General features: G+C 37.3%; 1 protein-coding gene across 2 annotated transcripts in view; it reads right to left on the bottom strand.

The window, feature by feature from the left end:
- LOC119703643 (uncharacterized oxidoreductase ZK1290.5-like) overlaps positions 1-25,114 on the bottom strand; it is a 46,718-nt gene that overhangs the window by 18,069 nt on the left and 3,535 nt on the right. For both annotated transcript variants that reach the window (XR_005257679.1, XM_038143714.1), the window contains exons 2-3: positions 15,353-15,601; positions 8,748-8,849 (exon numbers count right to left, since the gene is read on the bottom strand). Coding sequence is in view for 1 of the 2 variants with exons in the window: in XM_038143714.1 (XP_037999642.1) it covers positions 8,748-8,849; positions 15,353-15,601 (351 nt within the window). In the remaining variant the exon portion in view is untranslated. The remainder of the gene's footprint in view (positions 1-8,747; positions 8,850-15,352; positions 15,602-25,114) is intronic.

Raw genomic sequence — 25,114 nt, 5'->3', positions numbered from 1 at the left:
TTTTTATCTTTATTCTGCATAATACCAAATGATACAAAGTTTGATGGGCACTGTTAGTCTTGCAGCAGAAAAGCATAAATATACTGTCTTGGCACCACAACCGTGTTTTAGTACAATAGTGAGCCTTATCTTTCTCCAGCACTACTACAGACTTTATCAAACTGCTAAATACCCTCCAGAATATTAAATGTACAAAGTTCAGATCAAAAAGATTTTGTAAATTACAAAACTGGATACCAGGTTTGTGGAGCCCATTTTCCTCCCCCTCCCTGCTGCTCCACATGAGTCAGAGCAAGGGAGAATTCCCACGTCAAGTGAACAGTGCCCATTCTGTTATATCTTCTATTCAGGCCACAGAATAAAAACACAAATGGATCTACTTTTCACAAAAGGTCAACTGCAGTCACTGTATCTTTATTAACTAAGGTTGCACAGGTTGGAAAGGTCCACATTCTCTCTGATATGCACACTGGGTGTAAATTGCACTACTCATAGAAACCCTACAAGATTTCATTTCAGCATAACTTGCCAAATCAAAGCTGTAGGCTTAGAGTGCCCCACATGCAGAATGAAAGCCAAATCCTTGATAAATAAAGCAGACTACTCTTAGACAGAATCAATGAGGAATTAACTTCTAAATCTGTGAAATAACACGTGTTCCCACAGCACAGGCTAAAGCACACAGACACCAGAAGGCTATGTGCCCCTCTCTGAGACACACACAGGAAGACTGTGGCAAAACTGCAAATACAGAAACCGTACTTCCTCCTCCAAAGGATTTCTTTTTAGCCTATTCACTGCCACAGTGCAGGTGCTCGTCTGCAATTCTGTGACCATCACTCCTGCTACACATCACCTTTGACCATGATAAACTATGAGGACAACAGGAGAACAGGCATGAGTAGAAGTCCAATTGTTAACTTCCTGACTGAAAACTCATTACAAATAGCCAGTTTCCACTACTGTTAAATGGCTAACTAAACAGCATAAAGCAGCATAGTACTGGCTTAATGCACATTGTCTCTGACCCTGCCTGCTCATTCTAACTACTTCAATGCAATGTTATTTTAGTTATGTTGACATATTTTTATCCTCACAGTTGACATTACAAACCAGACCAGATAAAAAAAAAAAACCAATCAACTACATGGGACAAAATCAATCCCACCATACCTTATTCAATAATGCTACCACACACAGTGACTTGAAAATGTGATCAAAATTATCAGCAACTCAGCTACATAATAGAATAGAATGTACCCCTAAAAGTAGCTCTTTTGAGGTATTACAGACAGCAGATAGATAAGATGTATTAGAACATATATATATTCTAAATAGTTTGTTCTCCCTGTTAATATGATGGCATGGTTTCCTGAACTGGAATACTTTTTGGACTTCAGTGTCCGAGAGGATAATGATTCCTAAGTGCTATGAATAACAGCAGCCTAATTGATGTTAATAAATCAATACTGATTTGAAATAGTTTAGAATCTAAGGTTTTTCTTCAACATATGCGAAACAGATAAATTTTGCCTTTTCCACAATCATGTACATTATTTATTGAGAAAAAAAGTTATTTTGGACAAGGAGTTTCCTTTGAAAGATATTTCAACATTGCCTACTTCACAAGAGTTCTTGTATTCACACTGGGACCTCTTGGCACATCTGTATGGGAACACAACTCTGAACATTTGCTTTAAATCTTTTTGCTCAGCTTGCTTATTTCCAGTTTTGACAAAAAGGATTCACTTGCTAGCAGAAAAGGTGTAAACCATACACTACAGTAAGACACGAAACAAATTCTTCTGAAGGTTTATTTTTACTCTTAGAATTACCCATTAAGTCCTTGACATTAAGAAAGAAAAATGAGCAAAACATGAGCACAGATGTAAATGCAAGTTTAGATTCATTCTCACTTTTTTATCTCCACCAAAAGAACTTCTTCTATGGTAATTTCTTATTTTTAAATGAGATACTAAAATTATGAAGGTTTCTTTATGATCTTTAACATAAATATGTGTAACATTTTTTTTCTGTCTTTACTGCAGTCTTATCTGATGAAGAGGGTGTGGTGCAAAACCAAAATCCTCACCAATCTCCAACCACCTCCCCATGAAAACACACTTCTGAACTTCTCATAAACAACCCACAAGAGATCACCATCTATGCAGACAGAATATTATCAATGTGAAAAAGAACCGTTTCTAGGCAAGTGAGTTGCTTTTCCTTATTAAAACTTCAGTGCGTTCTCGTGCTTCAGTGTTCTGAGCACACATTCACATGATTCCTACCACCATAAACAGAAGCTGCGCTGCTAAACATTAAAAAGATAAGCAAACCATTTTAGTAAAATGGCACTGAGTTCTAGTGGGATCTGAATCCACAACAACCACCCCAGTACTACTCTTGCCAAGTTCAGGCAAAAGCCCTGGCTGGAAGCCCTCGTTCTTCCCAGCATTTTTAGACAGAGGGACGAGTAATGATGCGCATGTGCGTAGGAAAGCTTGCTGAGATGATGGGCTAGCCACAAAGCCAAAATCAAGGTCATCAGAGACACTGCTTTTGGAAAGGGTCACTTTGCTAGGAACAGCCCAATTACCAGTGAGCACATGCAGTGACTACTCCCCATGTCAGAGCAGTCTGCCATCCTGCTTTCATCTGCCAGCCGAGAAATGCCTACACAGGAATGTTGCAGCTGTCAAGGGAATATATGACTCAATGTATGTATCTTGGAATGGATTCTGTAGGCAGCCTGGATTCTGTTCTGAGGTACTGGAGAAGATAATTCCACAAAAGGACAATTTTGAGACCGCAAAAATTTAAACCGTAGCCTTGATATTACAAGTACTCTAGTTGATTTCAGCTGTTACAACAGAGATAACCAGTTATTATGCACAAATGTCTCACTGACCAAGTTTTAGAATTTTTTTCCTCCCTTTTCCCTCAGCAGTGTTTATCCCATAACTATTTAAAGGAAAACACAAATGCATGCTATTGAACAAAGACATGGGTCTAGAATTCTCTGCCTCTCAGCACTGCAGCACAGATAGAGTCTTCTTCACTCAGACTGTGACCTGAGTCACCTGGCTCCTGTGAAACAGCTCCAATCAAACTGCAGCAGATTAACAAGTCAGAGAAGACAACAATTATAATTTTAAAAAAAATTGAACAGCATTTAAATAAACTAATTATTAAAACTATGTTTTCCTGAGCTAGTAGAAGTCAGTTTAGCAACAAGACCTTTTCTGCAATGAATGGAGAGCTATCAGTTTGGTCTATCAGAAGTCACACAGAACTTTTTAGTGGCAGAATGGCAGACCTTTTTAGTGTAGGTAAACACTATCCTAAATTCCATTCCAAATTCTAAAACCAGTAAAGGAAATAATTCTCCTTTGCCATTCATTTGTTCTTAACGCTCAACATTAAGAAGTTGCAATGGCTTATCAGTAGAAGCTCCTCAGGATGTTGTTTATGAAAAAATCTTCTGATCACTGGGGCTGAATACCAAGACCAGGTGCAGAATTCTGATCCCCACTACAGAGCTACTGTAAGAGTTGGCACGATTCCCTCTGGAAGCAAGGTCAGGCCTAAGTGCATGCAAATCCCAAGTCTGAAGGCATGGAAGACACAGACTGTAAGACAAAACAGAAATCTCTGAACTGAATTCTTTCTTCATCAGCACATGAAGGTCTCATGAATAAAGTAGTGTTGTAATTCATCACTATGAGAAGGAAGCATTCTAATACTTTCTGTATGATTTGGGGAAATATACATAAAATTTGTCTGTTTGATTCTTGGTATGGAATGATAGAACTGCCATATGTTTGGATACCACCATAAATATCTATCTACCTTTGCTGACCAGAACTCTATCACATTTTTCCTTGGAAAGGTATTAATGAAGACCAGCAACTTTAATGGCTTGGCTCTGTCTATACAATAGGAATACTACAAAAACAAACTAAAAGTATAATCTTGCCTTTGTAGCAAGGAGAAGATAGAAGGCATAAACATACAAATTTCAGGTTAAAGAGGGAAAGATGCTAGCAGAACATTTAATTGACTCTAAGAAACTACTGAAGGATTTAGCCAGGAGAAAAGATGAGCATATTTAGCCAAAGACTCTCTAGCTCAAGGGCAGAGAGTCTGTCCTTGAAAACAAGAAAGACACAGACCATATTCCTGATGTAATTCGGAGGGATTAAAACACCTGAGGAAGGCATAACTTCCAGGGTGTGTTATTTTAACACAGATAATTAATGTAGTATGTCATACTGTTACAGTGAAAGACAACAATGGCTTTAGAATCCCTAGGAGAATTTTTGGGCATGCTCTCATATCTGTCATGGTACCTCAGGATTCTGGGAAATTGTTTTTAACCTGAAGTATGATCTTGAGATAGCTACTCAGTCGCCTGAGGCAGTTGAACAGTGGATTCAAGCACAGGGAAGGCTAAAACATGAAACCTTCTTTCAAGTGTTCCTGAGACTCCAGCCTCGGGGCAGTAACCACATTCCCTTCAGTTTCCAAAGCATATTGGATCCAAGCAGTGTAGCCCAAAACTTCAGTATGGTGAGCAATCAACTGGAGAGGGGAATCAGATCGCCAACAAACACTGTTCAGATTCTCATTTTAAATTGTTCATAATTCCAGTCCACATCATATCAGGACAAAAGAGTCTTTCACAAAATGTTAACCTCAAATCCCTTTTGATGAAATACAAAACCAGTGGTAAGCCAGAGAGGGGATTACTCAGTGATAGCAAAGGATCTCTCTCATCACTTGAAACTGCTACTTTCTATTTATGATAATATTCTGATGTGACAGCTCAACTCCAAACCTGCATTAGCAGTACATATAAGAAACATTACTAAGCAGCTACGGATTAAGAAACAGTGAACAAGGATGCCCACACATCTCAATGAAAGCACATCTACCAATTCCACACCAAGTTCATTGGCACCTGCTGCCTTCAAATAGCAATAAACCTGCAACAATAAATCCTCTACAGCCAGAGGTACTTGGGAGTTTATGAAAATCAGACTCAGTATAGTATGAGTTTTATTTAGTTCTTCATGCAAGTCTTCTGCTTTCTAGAATATTTATTTTAATAATTCTGAAAAATATTCAGATTTTTTGAAATTTGTTGCACTAAGTTTATATTATTTGGGGACATGGTCTTTTAAATTAGTGCACACTGACCTAGACTGGGCACATGTCGGAACCCAGGACTCTCCTCTGGGTGTCCTGGATGGCCAGAGCCGCTGGCAGGGGGCTCTGAGACCCTGGCATGCAGCCAAAGACACACGTGGGGTTTTGATCTTAGCCCATGGAGCAAGTTACTAACTCTGTATGAAGAATTACAAGCCACACACACACAAGTTTAGATAGTATAGTAGAAGTAGTCACGAAGTAAAGGGTAGGATTTCTGAGTGCTGTACAGGGGGGTTTTAAGCCTTGTACGCAGGGGTCCAAGTTTTGTACATGGGGGTAAGGAGTTCTAAGATGGAGGGACTTGGGTGTGCCCTGTCCTCTTTCTTTCTCCTTCCTAGCCTCCATGTCTTTGGTGATGTTAGCACTTACAGATTGGTTTAGAGTAGAAAGTCACCATTCAATATAGATAGTAGGTATTGGAGAGAAAGCATAAACATGTAGTACGTAATATATAATATAAAAGATGGCAGCAGCCCCTGGGAGGGCAGAGTGTGCCTTTGTCTGAGCTGCTGAACGGGCCACAGCAGCTCAGGGAGAAGAATCTTGTAGATAACCAACAATAAACAACCTTGAGAACAGACAACAGAAGGCTACTGAGTCTTTCTTCGAAGGCACGGGTTGGAGGAGGGACTTTTCCATCTTTCGGGGTCATCCCAATCCGGGGGTGAAACCCCACAGGCACAGACCCAGAAGCTCTGTCTCTCCTCAGGTAGCTGGGTGGGAAGACACTTGAGGCCAGAGCCCTGCAAGTCATGTTACAGCAGCCCTGTGTCCCAGCAGCTCTGTGTGGGCTCTCAGATGAACCTGAATGAATCTTGTAGACATAACTTAAAAAAAAAATCTCTCAGAGCTATGAATATAGATAGAGTTGGTATTTTGCTTGTGTCAACTTTTGACCAATGTGACCTAAAAGTTAATATAATATTTTTTAAAAAAATCTCCTTTATAGAGTTCTCCATTTTTCAGTCTGGAGTACTAATAGTTTATTTACTCTCCTTCTAGTTTAATTAATAATATATAAGTAATAATTTACATTACTTTAAAATACTGTTTCCTGTCCCAGGTAGGTGGAATTTTGCAGAATAAATACTAACCTGAATTTAAATTGAAGAATGAGATTTACAAATACCTGCATTCAAACTATCTGTGAATACAGAGAAATTATGAAAGAAATTCTTGGTAACTTCAGCCAGATCAAAGACTTAGGTGAATGCTGACAACTTTTAATCATCTTGCATGACCCTTGCAGACAGTTCCACAACACCAGTTTGCTTTCCACAGAGGACAGTGAATATGGTCTCTCCACTTTCAGATGCTCTTCAGGATGGACACAGCTAGCTACCAAACCCACTACCAAGTTGAATAATTTTAATATTACCTTTGTGAATTGACTGCAGAAGCAAATTATTTGTTTAGAATGTTAATTTTTGAATGTGAAGCATTTAGTTTATAATTTTTTTCCAGAATAAACAAGAATTCCAAACACAAACCAATGATCACCTGAACTAATGGCAAGTTCAGAGAAGACAAAGAACTCCCTTGTTCATATAACTTTTAATTTCTTCCCCTAATCAATGAAGATTTTATTATTTTCCTCCAGTAAGGATTTTGACCAAATCCTACATTCAATTTAAACCATGTTGCTCACATAATACATAGCAAGTCACAAAGATATGCAGCAAGTGTTTAATCTTCAGTGGAAAATCTAGTGGTTAACCATACAAACAAATTATTTCACTTTTTGCTCAGGAATCAATGCATTTCCAACTCCAGAGCGGTTAACATCTGCATGTCATTTCAGGAACACATAGTTATGGTCAGGACATCCAGAGCCCTAAAGCAAAAGTGTGGAAGTTGAGGTTCTAAGGCACTTGACTCAACCAGACCATTAAATTTTCCTTCCCCTGTAAATGATCTGAGGTAATTTTGACAACCAGAGCTGGAAAATTTATCCTCAGCTAAATGATTCATGAGTCTACAGAATGCTTAAATTCAGAAAAAGACTGAAATTGGGAAAAAAATTGAAGAAATGCAACCACAGGGAAAAAAAAATCTAGCATGAGATGTCTTTAAAGAGGTATCATGCATAGGAACAAAGATCAAAAGCAATTTTCCCCTCTTTTTGTGAGAAGAGCAATAGTATTTCCAGTGACTTTTATTAAAAGACCACTGAATTGCTCATAGTCTTTTCCATTAGCAAGATACAGACAAAGAAAGATCCTGTAAGACAGACGAGATCACAAAGATGCATGCAAAAGCAGAATAAATCCCATAGGATAGGAATAATAATAAAATGTGGAAAATACAACCTGTTTGCGGGAAATTAGGATGGCATATCTAGGCACAAATGGCATGCAGTAACTTAAATACTCATCAGAAAAAAACCTTCACAGTGGAAAAGATGAAAGGCATTGTGGAATAATCCATCTTTGGATGTAAGTGCTATTCATGCTTTGAAATACTAGGTCAGTGAAGCACTTCTTTAAAACTGAATGTTGTAATGTCTGACATGGCAAAAAAACACTTTTAGCAACTTCCCTTATGCTCAATATAAAAGGAACAAAAGATATATCAAAGATCATTTACTTTTGCATTTGCAGAGGCACAGCAAATTAAAGGAAGGATTGAAGTGTAAGAGGCTCTGGTAAAGCTGGTAGTGACACACAGCCTGAAACTGCCACTGTACAACTCCCCTGCTGCAATCACTATTTCAGTAGCTCTGGGTCAGTGGATACATCACTTCATCCGAGAAATCCTCTCCCCACCTGTGGAACTTCTCTGAAGCTGTAAACAGGGTGGTCCACATGGCCCAAGAATGGCATGACAGGATCTTCTCTCACATAATTTCTAATAATTCTGCATACTTCAGGAGCAAAATCCTCCCCTTAAACTGAAAGTCTACTCTTCCTATAACTATGAGCATAAACTGAAGTTTGCTGTGCACTGAAAATCAAAGTGAATTATCCCAACCTGAGAGAGTAGCTCTGTTCTTTGAAAATTCTTCCCAAAAGTTAGTACCAAAGAATCTGCAGTTGAGTGAGTACTTGTTCCTCACCTAAACATCTTATTTTGTTAACTTTCAAAACACAAATGCAGTTATAAAATACAACATCATATGATAAATTGAAAAATGGCATCATACAGTTACAAAAAAAAAACCCCAACAAACCTAAAGGAGACAAAACTTGGCATGATTTATACTTAAAAAGGAGGTTACTACAAAGACATTCTGTAGTGTTCAGTGGTGTTCTGTGGTGGCATAGAGATTTCAATGAATGAGTAGATTTCCTCAAGAAAGTATGCACAGCATTATTAATCTCATGGACAGAATCTGACAACATATTATTTACAAGCAGGACCAAATTGCTAAGGCTGCAATTTTCAAAGAGATTTTCGAAACTTACACACCCAAATTCCATGAAAGATGAGCATCTAGCTCAAATTAAGTTTTTGAACATCTCTCACCATGAGTTTCCCAATCCCAAAGCACACTATAATTCCTTTTCCTAAGGTAGGCTTTGTTATTAGATCACCTTTCTCATAGAGCTCTTCCATCGCACTCCAGGTTTCAGCTCGGACCTCTCGATTGCTTTTACCTGGAACTTGTGCATCAGGCCAGTGAATCAAATAAAGATCTAAAAAAGAAACAGAACCAGACTGCTTATTAAAGTGTCCAAAAATAAATAATCAAACCACATGAGACAGCATTTTCCCTCCAGTGGCCCCTAACACATTATCATCATAATAGTTCCAATCACTACTCAGTGATCATTAGAGGATGTATCCAGTTAGTTGTAATAAATGAATTCTATAACATCACATTAACAGCTAAGGGTAGCAGAACTTGCACATGTTCCACATGCTTAGGTCTCTGTAATCAGAATTTCATGGTCACATATGCACTTAATAAACTTTCCACACATAACAAGCCCTATTTAATCCAAAAGGATTTTGGTCACTGGAATGATGAGTGGATTGCTACTTATTAAGTGCTGCAAGTCTTCCATTTCATGGAAGATAAATATATTTGACAGTTCTGCAGATATTTTATACAACCTCAGCAGTGGGTCTGTCTTTTTCCTTTCTAAAGAATACTTCTACTTATGAATTTCTATTGGAAAATATAGCACATTATTTATGCAGATTTTTTGTCTAAATTTCATGTCAGCCTTTTTGATTAAAAAAAAAATAATATTTTAAGGGACAAAATTATGTTTTATTATATTTTTTGGAATGTTAGCATCATTTCAAACACAACCAAGATTTACTGCTGATGAAATTATCATAGAATCATCGAACCTTTTGCTAACATCCAACCCAAACCTTCCCTGACACTGCTCCATGCCATCCCTTTGGGTCACTGGTCATCAGAAAGAAGGGACCAGTGCTGGCCCTCCACTGCCCCTCGTGAGGAGGCTCTTTGTGTGCTGTCTTCCTGCAAGAGAAGACTGTGCTTCAACTGGAAAAGGAAGCACTTCCTACATACATTGAGAAATGTACATCTACTGGACTCAGTTCCAAATCAGAGTTAAATTTAAAAAATGACAGATCTATAACTCCTTTACAAGTTTGTAGACACTGCTAGACATTCTGAAAGAGAAATTTAGAGATACTTGGAAAACAATTACATTTCTATTCAAATTCCAACTGCAGATTAAACAGGTAACTGCAGGTATCCCAGTCAAACAGGTTTTGGCCTTAGCTGCATACATTAGTCTGATGAAAAACAGGAAAAGAAAAGAAATAGATGACTGAGATGTGTACCATTTTCCCTGTGCTTTGTAATATTCCTTTTCTGGCAGTTCAAATAGAGTTAAGAAGTAAAAAAAAAACCTGACTTGTTTTCAGTGAGAAGAGTGCTTTGTTCTTTGGATACATCAATCCATTCATTTACAGCACTTCTTTGTGAAAATACAGATCCTCTACTTTGGGAATCATGAAAAAAAAGGGGGGAAAAAAGGGAAAAAAAGCCTTTTATTCACAATCTAAGGACTACACTAACAATTACTGCATCAGTGGGGTGGTATATTAGCTTTCCCCTGCCAAAAATGCAAATTCAACCTTGATTTAAGATGAAAATGTACCATGAAATTCCTTATAACATACCAGCTCCAATTTTGGTACATCATTGCAACAAGTAAGTGCTTTACTTACCTTAAAAATCTAATTAGAACACTACAGAATTATGTACAGCAAAATACATTAGAGATGTAGCAAGAAAAACATTATTTTGGATGTGTCACAAAATCCACAAGCTACATTTGCATTTCTGATACCAATATTCATTTAAATTCTAAATTTTAAACTCTTAGACTTTTTAAATACAATAGCTCAGACAAGCCAATAATCACTCATATATAATAATCTCCAGTGTCTGGTTTTGTACCTCATTTAAGGAGGAAGTTGCTTGCTCTTTGCTCTTTTATCCATAAAATCCACTTCCAATTCCACAGGCTGTCTTACTGATCACCAATCTATCAATAATTACTTCTTTACTAATTTCTCTGAGGAAAGAAGTTGTTTTTATTAAAAGTAAATACCAATACATGATATTGGAATAAATATAAACTCTGTGATTTTAACTGAAAACTAGCCCTGGGATATTGATTAAAGCATTTGCTGAGGTTACATGCAAAACTCAGGACTACTCACATTCTGTTGCCAATAAAATTTCCACTGATTTATATCAGACATAAACCCAAAGGATTAGCATTAGGAATTGCTAATATTAAGTGTTCATTTTGATCCAAAATTATATATGCTACTGGGGCTACTTACTGCATAGATATTGACATGTTTGTATTGAAACTTTTTTGCTTCTATAAAGCAAGTGTCATATATAAGTAGGTGTAAGTTACTGAGATCTGATGCCTACCTCCCAGAAAAATGGAAGAGCAATATATTTTTAATTGCTGCTTGCTATGTTCTCCAAACCAGACTAATAAGAACTGCTTAACTATGCAAAAAAATGTCATTTAGCAAAAATAATCAAACTTCAGCAGAATTTCACCACCAGTTACTTCTTTAAAAGCCTGACTGTTCAGTTAGACACCACAGTTTGGAAATGCTCACAGAAATAGTTACATCATGGATTTCCACAGACACAGATGCATTGTACTCTGCTCAGGAAACTGAAACATACTCCAAAGAAAGACTTTTAAGAGATTTGATAACTGAAAGATCTCTGGCCTCAGACATCCAAAAAAAAATGCAACACATCCCTCTTCTCTGTAGTACTGTCTGAGGCCTCTGATGCAAACAAGATTAGCTGTTGGTCCTTTATTTTAGAAAGGTTTTGTTACCAGGTACACCATGACCATATTCTCCCATTATGTTTCTTTCTATTTAGACTTTTTCATTGAAATAGAAATTACTTCAAATTCCAAAATATTGGCATTTAGAGCTAGAAAGCATCTAGTGGATCACCAAGTACAGTCTTCCTGACTGCAAGAAGTGTTCATGAAAGGTGTAGGGCAAAGGTGCCTTATCTCATAGATAAAAGACTCCTTCTGCCAGTGTGAAGCCCCTCAGCACAGCCAGGACCTTACTTCTACTGCAGCTGTTAGAAAACTTTCTATCATATCTGCAGGCCAATAAAAACAATGAGCACCTCACAAACCAAGGTCTGTGATTTCATCTTTATTTGTACACACATTCACACCCTACACCCACACACACGTTTTCTTTTGCTTAAAATATTTTCCCTCCTGGGGTACTGTGAGAACACAAACACTCTTAAATTCCTTTTGGAGACAAGAAATTAGCTTTAAGTCATTGATTGAAATAGCATGAAGTTCTAGTAAGCAAGAAATATATAACTATATCACTGGAGGTTTTTAAGAACAGACTACATTTTTATTGAGAACGAGGCTGTGCCTTGTAGCATGGGAAAGATTAATCAATATCTTGAGATGCCTTCCAACAATTTTGTTTGTATTTTTAAAAAATAATCTTAAATTTAAAAATCCACCTTGATTCACAGTATCAGGACACACTTGAGAAAGAAGGAAAAAACCTCCAAACATTCACAATCTGGTTTCATATTTAACAGCTTTTTAAAACATCCTTTGCACACAGACAGGCTGCAATGGTGCAGCAGTGAGCAGAGGCCTGAAGGTCATTAAATGTCAATGCACAGTGCTGCAGGAAAACTAAAAGTAACACTTGAGTTGCTTTAGTTGCTTTCACACAGATATTTAAAATATAATGGCTTATTGCTTCTTAGTGGTTGCAGCACCTACGATCAACACACCTCCTCTTAACTGAAAAGCCTTTTCACACATTTAAAAGCCAACGTGATGTTTTCGTGGAAATAAAATGCAATTCTATGCAAAACTCCTAATACAATATTTTAAAAAAGTTAGATTTAACTAAAACAAACCTAGTAGTATGAAAAACAAGCCTGGTCTTCTATCAAGCCTAAAGGCAGAAGTATATTCTGCAATATTTCCCAGCTGTCTTAATGCTGGGAATCATATTTCCTTGCTTTTCTCAACAGTCACTTAATACTGATATGATGTATTTTTCTTTCTCACTCAATCCTTTTTGTTTTGTTTTGTGTTTCCTTCTATTGAACAAGGATTAATGTGAAACAATCTCCAAAGTGTTTTGAAGCAATACAGCATCTGAATTATGATAATACACTAATTTCATGTGGTTCATCTATTACAGTGAAGCTGCTGATAGAGCATTTGTCCAGCTCCAGCTGGGGACTTGTGAGAGGCCAGATTTGCCTGAATGGGACAAACTCAGGACAGTCAAAAGGAAAATAAAATTGTTTATGAATTCAGTAACCCGCAAATCAGCGTTCAAGAAGTTACTTTAGAGGTTGGATCTAAATCCCAAGGAATGTATTCTGCTACTGCCAAACCTGTAAAATCTGCTGCCATTCCATATTGGTTTACTGTTACTGCTAGTTGAGGATCACATTTAGAAAATGCAAGAAGCAGAGTATCTGTTACAACCACTGCCCACAAATAATACAAATTTCCATCATGTCATGGATATATAATCTACCAGCTCAAAAAAAAAAAAAAAATCCTGCTATCCTAGTACCACTTGTCTGAAAAACGTTCATTGAAAAGGCTTCATAACAAGTATTTTACATGGAGTATTTTACTTTTTCTCTTAAAAAGCCATGACTGCTTTCAACAGCTCACACTCCAAATACTGATAATGCAAAGACTTATTAATTCCTGTTAGATTATTTCTCAGGTTTCTAATTCAGTCTTTATGGATGGACTGGGTAACTTCTAAGGACCGTCCACAAAATTAAGATGAACAAAGACCTCAGCTGCACATTTAGCTGCCAGGGCTCCTCGAGCTTTTTCTTCTTGCACACTTCTGAATTACTAACTTTCCCTCCAACATAAAGATCTAACATCACAGATATATTATTTAGGATCTTTCAGTTTTCTTTATAAAATATGTATCTTTATAGAACATGTGAACCCCCACACACTTGGTTAATACCATAAAATGAAGTCTTGGAATTCTGATTTATTCTGGTCACCACTGATTTAGGTAACCACCGCAGACTAAGTGGTTCAGGAACAGCTGTATGAATTTTTGAGACATCTCCACATCAATGGTAGAAAGGTGAAGAAGGAGGGAAGACAGCTGAGGGTATTAAAGAACCAAACCAAAAATATAAAAAATGAGGGAAAATCTAGTATGGAGACTAATTGTGCAGGCAGCTGTAACATCCCTAATTTGGTCTTAGTAATATGTGCACAAGAAGTCTCAGCTCTGAACACATCTGACAAACAAGTTCTGTTTATGCTACTCCAAGGATTCACTCACATATTGACAGCATTGGCACATTTCTTGCTCTCATATATTTTTTCTTCTTTTAGACATTTCTGCTTAGCAGAAACTCAGTATTTGTGTGAGCATCTACTCTAATCTACTATCTGAGATAAAAAGAACAACTTACAGCGCTAGAAGGAATAACTGCAAATAACTTCTTGGAAGTGAGTCAAGTTTTCCTCTCATCAACATTCAGCACCAGTGCCAGAGCAAGCAGAAGAAAAAAGAAAGCAAAAAAACCATAACAAGCAGAAAACAGAGAGGAGGAATAATGTTATTTCTCAGTTTAAAGGACAAAGTCAGGGCTTGAAACTTTGTTTATTAAAGTCTCATTGCAGTGATCTGCATTTGCACAGGACAAACAAAAAGGAATTTTCGTTCATTTTGTATTATTCTGTACCTGTGGAAAAGTTAAGGGATACATTTTCAGAATGAATGGAGCCAAAGATGTGCATGTAAGTATCTCAGTCTTTAACAAATATAGGTTTTTCCCTGTTCACCTTGTAAAGTACTCAAGCAAAAAAGACAGTGAATACAGCACACAGCTGCCATTAATGTTATACATTATTAATTCAGCAAAATTCACTTCCTCATTGAAGTCTGTTTATTGCTAAAATATGCAAATATCATGTTTATTTACAGGTACCTCCACTCGTATGACCTGTTGCAAAGAACTAATTGGCATCATTACTGCAACTCTGCCTGTCTAATAAGGAGTAACAGTATCACATCTTTGACAACAAGAAGCTTATGATCAGGGTAAATTTATAAATGCAGTGTTAGTTAAGGTTTAATTTTAGTTTTCTAAGTTCTTTTAGATACTTCTAATATTTTCTCCAAAAAATATTCCATCAAACAGACCAAACCAAAGGCAGTATTCAGAATTTTAAAAAGTTAAAAGGTCTACAAAACAAGTTTTAGAAAGGACCCCCATTCCTTGAGAAAAAGAAAACAGATCACAGAAGAAACCGGCATGTTTGTCATCCTGTTGTCAATATATTATTGTAAAGTTTATGAATCCTTGTTTTGTACGTTTTGGGTGATTTTAGCAAAATATAAAAAACTGATGTAGTTTTTCCTCAAGTAATTTAATAATAAAAAATACCTTTACAAAACATTTGCAACAAGAAAAAGCTCTGTACTCCTAATTGTACACATGTGAACTTCCTAGAGAACAAACAGAACAAGAAACCTGCAAATGTGTAAATAAAGGCAGAATTTGGTTGCTGTGACCCATCCGTACTACACAAATTTTTTTTCAGAATTTGTTCATCTTTGCAAGTACTCCCATGGAAAGCACAACAAATGAGCTACACGTAAAGATTCATACCAAGATATTCAACACCGAGTCTTTCACATGACTCCAAGCAGGCCTTTTTTGTGTTTTCATAGCCATAATCACTGTGCCACAGCTTGGTAGTTATCCAGAGGTCCTCTCTCTTCACACCACTCTCTCTGATGGCCCTTTGGAGGAGGGGCTCACAGCCATATCTCTTTGCTGTGTCAATGTGACGAATGCCACATTTCTGCAGGGCATGGACCACTGCGGCATGGGAATAGCCACCCCGGTGGGAAGTACCTAAACACACAAAAGCAGAAGTGAATTGTCAGCAGTGAATTATGAGGGGCATATTTTATCATTGTTTTCAATTTTTTTTTAATATTGTCACAAAACCTTGTTTATTTAATTTTCATTTCCTCATAGTAAAGAAACGGGAACTGACTGATCTTTAGGCTTGGAAAATACATAAAGTAGAAGGTGGTGCTGATCAGAAGCAAGTCCATCAAAATCAAATATCAACAGCATTTAACGGTAAAGAAGTGATTCAAGGAGCTAGGCTGAAAATTATCAAAGAGAAAACATGTATTTTATTGGAAATTAGTATCTCTCTTAATTTTCATACAGAAGCATAACATTTACAGATTAAAATATTTTAAGAAACCCAAAAACCTGAACAACTTTCAAAACCATTTAGTTTGCAAAAAGCATATCCCGAAACCTTTACTCTGTTGAACTCCTGGTAGCATGAAATCATTATTGCATTGTACAATCCCAGGCTAGGCCACATTGCAGGTACCAGTCACATAATGTCACATTCAGCAGTCACCAAAACAATGGAATCCTACAAAAGAGTTACAGAATGAGCATGCAGGGAGTTTCAGTAACAAAATCCTGTTACTGTCATTGTGTGGGGATTCACTGGATCTGTATTTTGCATGGGGACGGAAGGAGGAGGAAACTCAGCAGGAAAAGCAACCACCAGGAGGACTTCAGATAAAGAACTGGTTGAGAGCGAGGATGATGTTTCTACTTACCCTTTCCTGTTAGTTGCTTTTCCTGCCATGAGCCCCTCACCCATTCACCCTCACTCCACACACTTCCCACAAACAGTATTTTCTACAGTTTGTTGGAGGAAATGCTCGGTCAGTTCCACTCAGTTCCCAAAGTCACCTCCTTCCAAGCTGATGATTAGTACTTAAAGGCCCTCATGCTGTAAACAACAGGCAGCACAAAACGGCTCCGACACCGACCTGAGACACAGCCCTGCACAGTCCTGAACAGCAACAGGGCTTCAGCCACTGCTAAACTGAAACAAATGAATAAAGGACTCCAGGTTAAAGAATTATCTAAAGTGAAATTTGTACCTGCTCTTACCCTTCTCTTTCCACCCCAAACACTACCTGCACGTTATGGAAGTACCCCTGCAAATGGCCACTCAGACTGGCAGGAAGAGGCCACCACTGAAAGCACCACAGGCGCTCCTCCGCAGAGCCCCCGACCCCAGCTGGGCAGCAAGGCCCAGAGGAGGCTGCAGGACATTCTCACACGCTTTTAACAACCAGCATCAATCAGGAGAACTTAGAATAGCCCGACTTTCATGGAAGGTGAACCAGGTTTTCCTAAATGCTTATCATTTTGGCTCGTTCCTGATCTTAGAAGGAAAGCCAGTGAGTCTTGCTGAACGCTCAAAGTCATTTAAGCTAAGATATAATATGATCTGATCTCCCATCCATACACATCAGGATCATGTCATCCTGCTAAACACAAAAGGACAATTTCCACTTTACATTTGAGGCCAACAAAATGTGGAGTCAAGAACAAAACTCTCGTAAAAATACTTCATGGATTTTAAAGCGATGAAACTGTAATGCTACATTCCTATGATTTTGACATGCATTCATAAATAACTTACTTTCCAAACATAAACAAAGTTTCAATGTTCTAAAAGACAAAACTTTATTTTTTTTTCATAGCCACTAATTATGATTGCTAATTGGCCTAATTTCTGAGCCAATTACAAATAAATGTCTCTACAACTTGTTTTACATCAAAATAAGCTAAGTCAAGCTACATTCAGCTAAGTCAAGTTGGTTTTCAAAATAGCTATTTCGAAATCCTCAGGAATGTTTAAGAATTTTAGATGACCGCAATGCTACTACATTATACTTATGGGCAAAGAATATAGATGCAATTTTACAATATTGAAATCCTAAAGGAATTTTATTACAAAATTATATAACTAGCACAGAAAAATTACTATATTTCTTCACAACAAACCCTTCACTTTTAATACGCTGGTACTGGTGCAAAATAAATGAGGTTGTAACTATTGTGTCTGTTTCTGGCTGAATGGACATTTCTAAGCACAGAATGAATGGAGTTCATTTAGAGGTCTTGCAAATGGACTCAGACTCTTTTCATGCATAATGGATTTCAGTAAGAACATTTAGGACAAACAACTTTTTTTTTTTATTTAACCCTTTAAGTTAAAGGGAGAGAGTGGTTAAGAAGGAAAAGTCAGAATAATTTTGTTATTGTTCCCCATTCAGTGATGGCATGCACACTTGTTACACAAGAAATAAAGACAGCAAGATCAATCTGGAGGAAATTATCTCAATTTCTATGCCTAAAAATGAACTACAGCAGTCCTGGTGTACTACACAGTAATCAAAAAGAAATCAACAATTACTTAATATTACCACTTTGCAAGCCAACTTAATAATGAACAATAGGTTGATAAGTTAATTATACTAATATAACACTTCTAGACTTTAGAAACCACAGTTTTCTTGTGTTTACACATGTGATTAAAGAAATCACAAGTCACAGATGCAGAAGGATAACAAAAGTGAAGGGATTGAACTTTCTAATTCTTCTTCCATTAGAAATTTAAGCAATGCTATTTGAACACATTAACATTCTCACATGTTTGGGATTCCCCTTTGCTCACAGAGATTCACACTGTACATATATATTTAAAGACAGAATCCAATCATGCATTTAAAACTACTATGAACCTGCACCCTTTCCATCCTCTTCCCATTTCTAAAAATATTTAATACATTTTTCCCTTAAAATTTGCTGATAGGAAATAGGAGCTCCTTTCAAGAAACTATGTCAAGTATCAGTAAGTTTGGAAAAGCTTCCTATTTTTTAGCTAATATTTTAACTTATTTTCTAGGTAAATAGCATTGTTACCTCACTGACTGAACGAAGCCAAATTTGACAGATTGCAAGACATTCAAAGCAGTTACATTCCTATGGATTTTGTGAAAAACTGGCGGTTGTAAGGGACAAGGATACTCCAGTGAAAATATAGATAGGTCAGAGGACACAAATCCATGGAAAGCAGGCTTAACTGGTTACATTGTTATTTAGTCACAGTTACTCATCACTTTCTCCGTACCCTGAAGAACAGTGCCATCAAAACTGGAGTGAGAAAATGCTCTGACAACCCATAAAATGATACAAAGTTTATGAGAAAGGCAGACTCCTGCTGACAAGGCAGTTGCTACAGGGGAAAAAGCCCCAACATGCCAATCAGCCACACCACCCCCAACCCCTCAAAACCAGAAAATCAGCAACATCTCCACCCCTGACCCCACCAAATATGTAAAACAAGTAACAAACCACCCGCTATTCCCCCTCCCAGATTTATGCACAATCTCAGCTCTCAGCCTCATTAAACTTTCTGTTCTCCCTCACAAAGCTGTAGAATTACAGAGAGGGATCTAAAGCACCAACAGTTTTTCAAAACAGAACAGGATCTACTTTCTCTCCCTGCTTTCTCCCTCGCTTTGTGGCAAAGTGTCATGTTCTTTGTGAAATGGGAAACGATTATTCATTTGAATATATAAAAATGACCAGTGATATGAATAACTTGGGCTACTTGAATTCAGTGGAATAACATTAGGAAAGTTCCTGCTGGTGAAACCCCAGCCAGAATATTCAGAGATCATATCAGAGACTAATGATCTTCTGACACCAGTACTAAATTTAGAGTTGCCAAAGAAAACATCTGTAAAAACACCATTCCTTGCTGATTTTTTTAATCTCAATCACCTAAAAACTCTCAAAAGCAAAAGCTCAAACATTCTCTTCTCAACTTTTAGACACTCATCGTGTATTTATGGTATTTTATACCATACCAGGCTTGAAATACCTGATTCTATTAGTTTTAGTTCTACTATTTCAATATTAAATCAATATAACACATCTTATGAATATATTGAATTTGTTGATATTCATGAAGTTTGATTTCCTAATTACCTTATGAGCAAATGAGATGATAAAACATGAAGTGGCCATACATAGTGCAAATCAACATATAACACGTTTCCAGGTTAATTGCTCAGACGTTCACAAAACCACATGCCTCTTCTATGGAAAGGCCCAAAGACAGACAATCCTTACTTGCTGTCTGTCTTATATCCTCTTTCTGATTTTGTATTCATATGATCCTCTGACAAGCTGACTCAGACTGTTAAATGGCCAAAAAAGAGAGTACAGTTTAAGAATTATTCATGAACCTAAATAATTCCTCAGAGAGGAAAACCCACTAAATTTTGTGCAAGGGATGGAGCAAAACAAGTTCCCCCTTTAGCAGCAGCAGTTAAATAATTTGATTTAATAAATGCTTTTATTTAAATTTAAAAAATAAAATCACAGTTGTGTCCTAGCCAATCAACAAAAGATCAGAATAACCCTCTCCATGAACTTTTCTCCCGGAGCCCTTCTCTCTGTTATATTCCCCAACACCATCCCCACAGCTCCTCTCAGACAAGCCAATAATGTCACATTAACTTTCTACTACCACAGCACTAGAACCCAAGTAACCTTGCCATAGTAAACTATTTGGCATAGTTTTATCTTAACAGTGTCAGTTACTCTGAAAATCCTCTGCAGTATATGATGACAAAATATTCAAGGATCCTCTCTCTAGATTTCTAGAGAGAGGCTTCCTTCTGCAGCAGGTGAAACCAAAGTCAACCTTGCTTTGAAGTTACTGCACTCTACAATTTTCCTGAGGCAACTAGAGACTATTTCAAGGTAAGAGATCCAAATTTAATAACAATTACTTTTACAAAATAACTTGGATATTTTATTCAGAGTACAAGACTGGCACCCAATGTGTATAAAAATAGGGCAGCTACTCCTGAGGGAATGGAGCCTATGGAGACAAATGGCTTCTGGAAAAACTGGTAGGACACCATCAACAATAACTGAAAGACACTGAGCAGACTCCCATTATATAATCAATGGTTTATAATTGGTCAGAACAAAAGCGGCGCACAGGTTTATCTACAACTCAGTCATTTAAGGCAAGTTTCTCCTGCCTCTGTAAAAGTTATTTGGATTATGAACCATTAAAGTTTTTTAGTATGTTTTACTTTGGTAATGCTTCTCTTATTCTTTTGTTTGCTTGTTTGTCTGCTAAATATGATCCATTGCTTAATGGGGGACTGTTTTTCCCCTGTGTGACTCAGAACACACTAACAGAATTCAGTAACACGAGCAAAAAAAGGTAAGCAAGCTTGATCTAAAACTCTGCAATTCCACTCAGGCAAGTCTACACAGGCAACAAGAAACAAAATGCAGGAATACAGCCTTGCCTCAAGGCAAGAGGGTAGGAGAGAGCCATTACACGTTTATTGTGTATCCAGGGAAAGGGAAGCCAGAATTGCTGGTTTTCTCTCTTCCTGAGAGGAAGGAAGAAATGGCAACGAGCCATTGTTGACAGAAGCACTCTATTCCCTCCATCCCAAAGAGGCTCTGACTGTAGAGGATATTCAGATCATCTACTGTAAAATGACCACACATTTCTGTTCACTGACCGTCCATTTATCTCCTCAGAACCTTAGACAGAGAGTAGGTGCAAGAGTAACTTCTCAGAATGTGTCTCACGGCAATGCCAGGATGTCTGCAAGTGACAGACTGATATCAGTGGGATTATATCGCTCTGATATGGCACCAATTCAATAATGGATTTCTGGCAGTAGAAATAACTATCGCCCCAAAAATGCAAATTTTTCTTTCAGCAATAGTAAAGAGATTTCCACTGGAAAAGTGCCAGCTATTTAAATTATTCATCTGTAGTAGTCAAATATTTTAATCATGCAGAATATATCAATAAAATCTGGAAGGAGACCTGTACATTTAGAAGACAATTATGAATGTGTAATTCATTTAGAAATTTCATAAGCAGAGCAGCAGCACACATTTATTTAAATGCCTTTACAGACAGACTGCCAAATCTTAAAGCCTTTCTTTCACTCCACACTTTCCCAGCACCGTGAGAACTATTTCTCATTAACAACCAAATTGGTTTCAGATGCTCTGCTATAAGATGTTACCTTAGAAACCATTTGGTAAAAGACTGTGGCTTCCTTCCATAGAAATCTCAAGCAGTGAAAAGGCAGATTTTCTGGCATAAATCAAATCCAATTTCTAGGGTTCACTAAACCTTTTCTCCTCAGAATAATGTTTTGTGACTAGATCTTAGCAGTTAATAGTGCACGAAGAATTGCTGGTGTGAACCAGTTTTAAATAATTTTCATTCTATTCCCTTCTTAACTCAATTGAAACTACTTTCACTACTTACCATACCTTGATAGAACCTTTAACTTCTTAACTATAAGGATATTTACTATGTGCAGAAAAATACAGACTGGACAAAAATATTATTTTCCTTCCTTTTTGAAACATGTCCTTAGACTACTCTATCTGATAAGGATAACATTAATTAATTAACATTAGACATTTGGAGATACTTTACAAATGAGACAAATAGAACAAATGAGACAAACCTGTGACTAATTTTTTTTCACCTATAAAACTTCCAAAAAAAAGAATGATCAAAAGAAAATAAAATACTAAGCCCATATTCTGTACTTAATTAGAACATTATCAAAATAATTTCTGCTGTGACAGGTTGACTTAAAAGTAAATTATATAAATAATTTATGATAACACATAGCCAACATCCAATTATGTAGACGGACAGCAAATTTAAGATGTAGTTGAATGTGAGACCAATAATTCAAAGCCACTTAAAATACTGTAAAGATAATATTATAGGAAAAATTATAAAGAAAACTGTGATTTGTAGTGACTCACAGCTTTACACAATGAAAAGCTATGTACAATGATTACCATTGTGACATCCTAATTCAAGCTGATGGGTAATTTCTGACATCATACCAGTGCTCTTTACTTGCAAGTGCAATTGTGAATGATGGCAGATCCTCCTCCTGCACTACCAGGAGACAGGGTAGAGGGCTGAGATTCTGTCCCACTGGTAACTAATTGTGTTCATGAGCTCCAAGGACAGCAACAACCCAGCTCCCCTCAGTGCAAACTAAACTAAACAATAAACACTTCTGATTAAATGCTTCTTTTTCCCCCACATCATCTTAAGAATTTAAAATGCACTTTCTAAAAGTTTCTGAGACAAATAACATCTCCTCTAGCCCCTCCTCTCACCCTGCATATTCAGCTTTAGAACTGTACGCATTAGAATGCAAAGCACCTCCATTCAGGCACTAAGAATGACAAACAGACCTTCAAGTTATGAAACTGCTGCAAAGCCACAAAGAGAGCTTTCCCCTTTCTCTCCCTCCTTCCCCTTTACAAGGATTTTGTATCGCTCTCTGTGCTATACTTTGCATAAACATTAGAACTGAAGAGAGTTCAGGAATTAGTACCACCCTTCTCATCTACTGCAATTCAGGTTACAGCAGCATGTGATATCACCATCCAATGCTGCCAAAACTATGCTAGCAAGCTCTGGCAAAGTATGATGACTAAAATCTGCTGGGTGAAGGTTGAAAGATAAAGCTTACCTTTCTTCTTCCCCCCCCTCCCAAAGTTTGGTCTATTTTTTTTACACTAAAGAAACACACTGAAATACAAAAATTATGCGTACTGGAGCTTGCTTCTCTCTTAATTTCAAACTGCTTACAAATCATTTGTTCTTCTCTTGGGCAATTAGGCTTGTAATATTTAAAAGTCTTAATGGCAAAAAAAAGTGAAAAGCATACACATGAAGTGCCTCTACTTACACTGGTAGAAGTTTCAATTATTAAACAGTGGTAGGAACCTAAATTCATTTATTACATAAACTTAGTGAAGGCTACCTAAAATTCACCTGTATCACATCAGCAATACAGTGATTACCAAAAGAATGCAGTGTGAGAAAGGAAGCTATTTTTCTGCTATCACAGTTCATATGCCATAATCTAAGGTAAAATACCCAGCAAACACATAAAAAGCTGACCCCATAGATTTGCAAGTGTACAAGAGAGCAGAGACAAAGCACCAACTTCCCTCAGAAAAAGGGAGAATATTTCTGTACTGTGTAGACTCTGATGTAAGCAAAAGTTGGCCCAGCTTTTTGCTCCAGATGCATTCATCAGCACACCCCTTAAAACAACACTCGTATAGTATTCAGATCTTTTTAAGGAGTAAAACAGCACCAGGCTGGAAGGAGGTGAAGCTGGAAGAAAGCAAGGAAGGCAGGAGCTCACGAGCTTCAGTCAGGCTGGGAGAGGACACTGCTCTGCTCCACTGTCTACAAGCACCCAGCTGCTTGGGATACGGCCACAGTCCATACAGGAGGGAAGTTAAATATCTGGAGGCCCTCAAAGATCAAGTACAACTTCTCAAGGTCAAATCTACTGAAACAGTGGATGAATTGAGACAGAAAGATTTATAGAGGTGGCATTTTGTTCATCACAAGAGGCTATTAAGGCAACTTGGTAACCATGGGTGAGAAGCAGAGCCTCAAGAGAACAAAAAAAATGGTTGAGACATAAAAAGGGAATAAATAAACAGCCAATTCTTATTACAGGATAAGATTAATAGCAGGGAGTGCCATAGGTCTTGGTATCAGGATCAGTATTCCATAAATTTCCTTAAGAACCAAAGCCATGAAGAAACAGGAGCCATGAATTAAAAAAAAAAGGCAGTAACAGTAGAAAACCAATAAAATTGAAGGCTTGACTCTATTGCCATTGAATTGAAAAGCAAAATCTCATTTTATTCCAGTCCAGCAGGACTGGGTCTTTTTTTGACCACAGCTAAGCTTAAGAATGAGAATAAGCAACTCTAGGATTATAATTAGTAGGTAAGTGGATTACTAGTGCATAATGGAATGTTAAAATACTTCCATTCAGCATTAAGATTTAAATTTATGTAGCATTTTGATGAAAAAATCCCAACACAACCTGATGCAATGAAAGTGAAGCAATCTGATTCTGTGCTTTTTGCCAGGAGGTCTATTTGTTGTGAAAAGAACTGGGAACAATACGAGAAGTCCTGAGTGGTTGCAATGCAAATGATGCAATGTCTTAATGCAACCAGTAAAAATCAGTCAAAACTTACTTTTACGATTTATTTACTTAGACAAGGGTACAGCAGAGTATCAGGAACGTTATCTATGAAAGACCCTGAAATGAGGACAGAGGTATTTCAGTGGTTTCCCTTGAGTCTGGAAGGATTGTGTGTGTGTATTGCTCTCCTGCAGGCTTTGGCTGTTTGACCAGAAGCTGCTCAGAGCAGTACCTGACTGCTTTCCCAGCTACAGCGCCTACAGTAATGATGCTGGGCACTCTTGTTGACCTTCTTTAAAGAACATTATTACTACTGATAAAATACTCACTCTCTATGACCTCAGTAAGGCACAATGAGTATAAAGACTTGATTATTTTGTTTAGTAATTGTGAGTCCTGATGCCCCTTCCCAAACAAATATGCAATTAATTTTATTCTTTAATAAGAGGGTATCATTAGAGACTTTATCTCAAGTTGTTAT

This window comes from Motacilla alba, chromosome 8 (assembly GCF_015832195.1).
Source record: "Motacilla alba alba isolate MOTALB_02 chromosome 8, Motacilla_alba_V1.0_pri, whole genome shotgun sequence".
Lineage (NCBI taxonomy): Eukaryota > Metazoa > Chordata > Aves > Passeriformes > Motacillidae > Motacilla > Motacilla alba.
This window is presented reverse-complemented; position numbering and strand designations above follow the sequence as displayed.